The following is a 6,460-nucleotide window of genomic DNA, read 5'->3' on the forward strand; positions in this document are numbered from 1 at the left end:
TTGTAATTTTATTTGGACCTACGTGACTTTACCCAATAGAACCAAAGAGTATAGCATTTTTATTGTTTTATATATATTTTATTATTTTATTGTTTCACCTTCAACGTGACTTTACCGAAAGAGCTAAGAATGTCTATATTTATTTAAAGTTGCCGCATTTTGATGTGACGTCACATTTCTGAACCGCCCCCCTCCCTCGTCACAAATGTCTGACCCCTCCCCCCTAGGTGCGTGACGTCATTTATAGACGGCCCCTACAAAAAAAATCGCGTTTCTCTCGCCGTAGTCGCTACACCTTTGACCTTTCCACCTCTGCCCCCTCACAATGCTTATGAACTCCGCGTGAACGCACCACCAGACAACAACAACACAACTGCTGTTATTATTACTACCAACTCGTAAACTCCGCGCGCGCACAAACACAAACACTTAGCAACCTCGTGAACAAATGAGAGCGAGATTAAACAAAAACTAACAACAGTGAACCATCCTCCTGAGATTGAATACTAATAACGAGGACGACGATGACAATATTAGATTAACATTTTAGTAAACACTTATTTGTGTTTTATACATACACATATATATAGAGAGAGAGGCAGAGGAGGAAGGGTGGTGAGGTGAAGCGAGAGAGTCGTGCCCGGCTCGCAGAGGCCTGCAGTAGGCCCAAGGGTGGCTGAGGCGAATTTTTAAAAGACACCAAAAAAAAAGGTAATCGAAACAAACTTTTAACTCGTAAATATTTACGCCGCGGTTAATATATATGTGTGTTTTTAATGTCATTGAACGCAGGGTGGGGTGGGGGGTTTGGTTGCGTTACGTTGCGTGGACTGCCTCAAATATCCCCTCACAATTTCGATTTAAAGCTTTCGTGACTGCAAGGATTCATCTAATTTTGGTTCTTTCGGTAAAGTCACCACGTAGAATGAGAATAAAATAATAAAATAACACGATAAAATCCTCACGACGTTTCGGCCACAACACAAGCGGCCCTCATGATGAGGGCCGCCCTCATCATGAGGGCCTCTTGTGTTGTGAGTCTGATGAGGGCCGAAACGTCGTGAGAATTTTATCGTGTTATTTTATTCTCATTCTACGTGGTGACTTTACCGAAAGAACCAAAGAAGATCCCCTCACAAATCGCGATTTTTTTATTGCTGCGTCGCGAATTTTTCCCGCTTAAAATTTTAACGTTTTCGTGTTGTTAAAAGTTATCGTCAAATCCCCCCACTCCTCCACTGTCAAGTATCCCCCTTGCCTCTCCCCCCTTTCTTATATTCCTATATAACCTCTTGCCACGGCAGCCCTCTCGTCCACTTGCTGTGTGGTTGTTCCACCTGATCAAGGTTGCTCGTGTTGCGATCGAAACGTCGTGATTTGTTTTGTTTTATTTCTACCTACGTGACTTTACCGAAAGAACCAAAGAGTATATAACCTGGTGGTGGTGGTGGCTTCTTCGGCTGCCGAAGCCGGCGTCTCACCGCGTTAGGAAGGTTACGACTTTAAATTGTGGTTGTTGGTGCCCGGTTTGAATCACTGGGGGTCTCTTACACGAGTCTATGGGTCTTTGTGCGAGTCTATGGGTCTATGTAAGTCTGTCGGTCTTTGTGATGGGCTCAGTGAGTTCATGGGTCTCTCTGTGATGATCTCAGTGAGTCTATGGGTGCTCTGTGATGGTCTCGTGCGTCTATGGGTCTCTCTGTGATGGTCTCAGTGAGTATATGGGCCTCTATGTGAGTCTATGGGTCTCTCTGTGATGGTCTCAGTGAGTCTGTGGGTCTCTATATGAGTGTGGGTTTCTACGTGATGGTCTCCGTGAGTCTGGAACTCTGAGTCCATGGGTCTCTATGTGAGTCTGTGGGTCTTCATGTGAGTCTTTGGGTCTCTGTGCGAGTCTGTGGGTATCTGTGATGGTCTCAGTGAGTATATGGGTCGCTATATGAGTCAATGGGTCTCTGTGATGGTCTCAGTGAGTCTGGGTCTCTATACGAGTGTGGGTTTCTATGTGATGGTCTCCGTGAGTCTGGAACTCTGAGTCTATGGGTCTCTATGTGAGTCTATGGGTCTCTGTGCGAGTCTGTGGGTATCTGTGCGAGTCTGTGGGTATCTGTGATGTTCTCGTGCGTCTCTGGGTCTCTCTGTGATGGTCTCAGTGAGTCTGGAACTCAGTCTATGGGTCTCTATGTAAGTCTATGGGTCTCTATGTGAGTCTATGGGTCTCTATGTAAGTCTGTCGGTCTTTGTGATGGGCTCAGTGAGTTCATGGGCCTCTCTGTGATGGTCTCAGTGTGTCTGTGGGTCTCTATATGAGTCAATGGGGTCTCTGTGATGGTCTCAGTGAGTCTGTGGGTCTCTATATGAGTGTGGGTTTCTACGTGATGGTCTCCGTGAGTCTGGAACTCTGAGTCTATGGGACTCTATGTGAGTCTATGGGTCTCTATGTGAGTCTATGGGTCTCTGTGTGATTCTGTGGGTCTCTATGTAAGTCTGTCGGTCTTTGTGATGGTCTGTTGCGTCTATGGGTCTCTCTGTGATGGTCTCAGTGAGTCTGTGGGTCGCTATATGAGTGTGGGTTTCTACGTGATGGTCTCCGTGAGTCTGGAACTCTGAGTCTATGGGTCTCTATGTGAGTCTGTGGGTCTCTATGTGAGTCTATGGGTCTCTGTGCCAGTCTGTGGGTATCTGTGATGGTCTCGTGCATCTGTGTCTCTATGTGATGGTCTCAGTGAGTCTATGGGTCTCTATGTGAGTATTTGGGGGCGCTTCGGTGGCGAGATGTCAACTACCTCGCCTGGTATGCAGGAGGTCGTGGTTTAGATCCCGACCATGACACCCGCTGTACATTTGGCGTTTGCGGTGTCTCTCTCTCTCCCCGTGGTCGCGTGGATTTTTCTCCGGGTCCCCCGGTTTTTCCCTCCGCATTAATCAACATCGCGGGAGTATTTAACTGCTATACACTTCCACACGATAAGCCACCACGTTGAGCTACCATTTGTGGCCAGGTCGCCTCAGAAAAAAAAAAGAGCTTCATAGCTCGGTAAGTAATTTGTATTATACGTAACGGACGAACCTTTTGTAATCCGCAGGTCCGTCTGTCCGTCGAGCCGCCGCAAATCACGATGACGACCGCTCCCCGGCTTCTGCTGATGTCTGGGAGAGTTCGCTCCATCGTGAGCAGATTGCCCAGGGGCATTGGGCAAGATCATATGGCACAGATGTCGTCATCGTCTTCGTCGTCGTCGTCGTCGTCGTCGTCGTCGTCGTCACCACCACCGTCGTCGTCATTACCATCGTCACAGCCACCGTCATATTCCAGTGGGCTTCGTGGATCCCCGGGCGGCGTTGATGTCAAAGCTCTGCTTCAGGAGGAGGACACGGCGGAGGATGGCAGCGTCCGCGATGACGAGGTGACGCGCGGTGCGGTTCATGGGCAGTGTCGCCAAAGGTGCGGCGGCGCAATGGTTGCCGTCGCCCGGCGGTATGCTCGAGAGAACTTTATTGGCAATATTCACGGCTTTTGCAAAAAAAATATATATGTATTTTGAAGTTAGTTACCTACGAAATTTGTGCTTTGCGAAAAGGTTTTTTTCGGAGTGATTAATTGCAGTTATTCTCCAAAATCACTTGCTCTTCTTCCCACCCCCCCCACCCCCCCATTATCTTCTTTAACTTCTTCACTTCTTTTGTCATTGCTCCTTCCACCCTCTGTCATCTTCCCCCTCCTCTCCATTATCACGCTCGTCAACGCAATCTCCCTTTGCCTCCTCCACCTCCTCTCTCCTCGCATCACCTCCTCCTCCTCTACCGTCCCTCCCTCCCTCCCTCCCTCATCTTCCCCTCCTTCCCCTTAATCCCCTCCTCCACCCCCCGCCCTCCATACTCCCTCCTCCGTCCACCCTCTTTGACATCCACCCTCATCCACCACCATCACCCTTGCTCCACTGCGGTCGCGTCTTCCACCTCCCCACCTTCGTGCGTCTCCGCGACAGCACGAGAGCTCGGTGCTGCTCTTCCCGGGCCAGGGCAGCCAGTTCGTGGGCATGGCTGCGTCGCTGGTGGAGAGGCACGAGCGGGCGCGGGCGCTGTTCGACGCGGCGCGGCGCGTCCTCGGCTACGACCTGCTGGCGCTGTGCCTCGACGGGCCGGCCGAGCAGCTGAACCGCACGCTGCACTGCCAGCCCGCCGTGTTGGTCACGTCGCTCGCGGCGCTCGAGGCGCTGCACGAGGACGAGCCGGAGGTGGCCGCCCGCGCCGGCCGCACCGGCCGTGGAGGGGGGCTGAGGGGGGGGCGTGGGAGAGGGGGGAAGAGAGTGAGAGGGGTTAAGAGAGGGGTTAAGAGAGTGAGAGGGGTTAAGAGAGTGAGAGGGGTTAAGAGAGTGAGAGGGGTTAAGAGAGTGAGAGGGGTTAAGAGAGTGAGAGGGGTTAAGAGAGTGAGAGGGGTTAAGAGAGGGGTTAAGAGAGGGGTTAAGAGAGTGAGAGGGGTTAAGAGAGTGAGAGGGGTTAAGAGAGGGAGAGGGGTTAAGAGAGTGAGAGGGGTTAAGAGAGTGAGAGGGGTTAAGAGAGGGAGAGGGGTTAAGAGAGGGGTTAAGAGAGTGAGAGGGGTTAAGAGATTGAGAGGGGTTAAGAGAGGAGAGGGGTTAAGAGAGTGAGAGGGGTTAAGAGAGGGGTTAAGAGAGGGGTTAAGGCAGTGAGAGGGGTTAAGTGAGGGAGAGGGGTTAAGAGAGGGGTTAAGAGAGGGGTTAAGAGAGAGGGCTTAACAAAGTGAGAGGGGTTAACAAAGTGCTAAATTATATGCTAATTCCTTTGTCAAGGCGCTTTGTTTCTTCTGACACAGCTTAAAGGTCGTGATCTGAACGTGGCTTGTTTCACTCCAGCGCTGTCCTACCAGACAGTCTCGTCCCTTCACCTGATGAAGGCCACTTGTGTTGTGGCCGAAACGTCGTGAGAATATTATTGTGTTATTTTATCAATTTATTATTTTATTCTCATTCTACGTGACTTTACCGAAAGAACCAAAGAAGAAAAAAGTGAGAGGGGTTAAGAGAGTGAGAGGGGTTAAGAGAGTGAGAGGGGTTAAGAGAGGGGTTAAGAGAGTGAGAGGGGTTAAGAGAGTGAGAGGGGTTAAGAGAGTGAGAGGGGTTAAGAGAGGGGTTAAGAGAGTGAGATTAAGAGAGTGAGAGGGGTTAAGAGAGTGAGAGGGGTTAAGAGAGTGAGAGGGGTTAAGAGAGTGAGAGGGGTTAAGAGAGTGAGAGGGGTTAAAGGGCAAGGAAAAGAGTAGAGAGCTACATAGCTGTTTTTCAGAATCGACCTGGCCACAGATGACAGCTCAACAAAGTGGCTCATCACATGGAAATGTACAGCATCCAAATACTCTTTGGTTCTCTCGGTAAAGTCACGTATGTATAAAATAAAATGAATTATTTCACGACGTTTCGATTGCAACACAAGCAATCATCATCAGGTGGGAAAACCACAGCATGTTATACTAAATACGGAGGGCAAAAACCGAGGGCCCGGAGAGAAATCCACGCAAACTCCAAATATACAGCAGCAACAGACCTCAGGGTCGAGATTGAACCCACGACCTCCTGTATACCAGGCGAGGGTGTTAACAACTCACCACCGTGACACCACGTGCACGGCAATTTGCCCCTAAAGGCCACATGGGGGATCTTTGTTGTCTGTGCTCTGCAGGCAATAGAGAACTGCAAGGTGGCTGCGGGCTTCAGTGTGGGAGAGTTTGCTGCGCTGGTCTTTGCCGGTGCCATGGACTTCAGCGAAGGTACGGGGGCTTCTACGTCCAGCCGGCGTCAAGAATTACCCAAGCTCTGTGCTCCTACGCTGGGAATGTTTGTCCGAAACCCTATGAAATGAATGCTTCGTACACGCGGGGGCGGAAACCAGAGAAAACTCGAACCATTTTTTTTTTTTTTACCGCGCAAACAGCCGTGTAGATCTTTTTTCAGAAGCGACCTGGCCACAAATGATAACGCGACGGAGAGTGGCTTATCATCACGTGGAAGTTTACAGCAGCCAAATCCTCATCAAACGCACATTGACAAATCTTCAAACGTACGGGTGTCGGCGTCGGGGTCGAAGCCACGATCTCCTGAATACCACGTGAGGGAGGTGTAACGTCTCACCACCACGGCGCCCATGTTTTATGCACGTGGGGCAGGAACAACAGCGGCCGGAGAACACCATCTGAATCACCGAGCCGAGCAGTGGCTCTTGGCTTCGCAGTCGGACAAAGACGGTGCTCACCGCATCGCACGGCGCTTTGATGTGCGCTTCTGCGGCCGTCTGGAACGCTCTTCCTTTCCGATATTAGGAAGCCACCTTGCGCCTATGCGCTTTTATTAAATCGTCTAGATTGACAAACTCATTTATTTACAACTTCTTTATGTTTAGTTTGTCGTCCTTCCCCCCACCCCACCCCACCTCTGATTAGTACGGTTGT

The 6,460-nt window shown here is 50.2% G+C and overlaps 1 protein-coding gene across 1 annotated transcript in view; it reads left to right on the forward strand.

Annotated features, from left to right (window-relative positions):
- Positions 1-229: 229 nt before the first annotated feature.
- The window catches only part of MCAT (malonyl-CoA-acyl carrier protein transacylase), a 10,233-nt gene continuing 4,002 nt past the window's right edge, over positions 230-6,460 (forward strand). Inside the window, exons 1-4 of the mRNA XM_032977986.2 lie at positions 230-711; positions 3,087-3,407; positions 3,990-4,238; positions 5,695-5,782. Coding sequence (XP_032833877.2) covers positions 3,120-3,407; positions 3,990-4,238; positions 5,695-5,782 — 625 coding nt within the window. The 5' untranslated portion in view covers positions 230-711; positions 3,087-3,119. The remainder of the gene's footprint in view (positions 712-3,086; positions 3,408-3,989; positions 4,239-5,694; positions 5,783-6,460) is intronic.

The sequence above is a fragment of the Petromyzon marinus genome, chromosome 65 (genome assembly GCF_048934315.1).
Source record: "Petromyzon marinus isolate PM22_M1 ecotype Great Lakes invasive population chromosome 65, UKy_Petmar_22M1.pri1.0, whole genome shotgun sequence".
Lineage (NCBI taxonomy): Eukaryota > Metazoa > Chordata > Hyperoartia > Petromyzontiformes > Petromyzontidae > Petromyzon > Petromyzon marinus.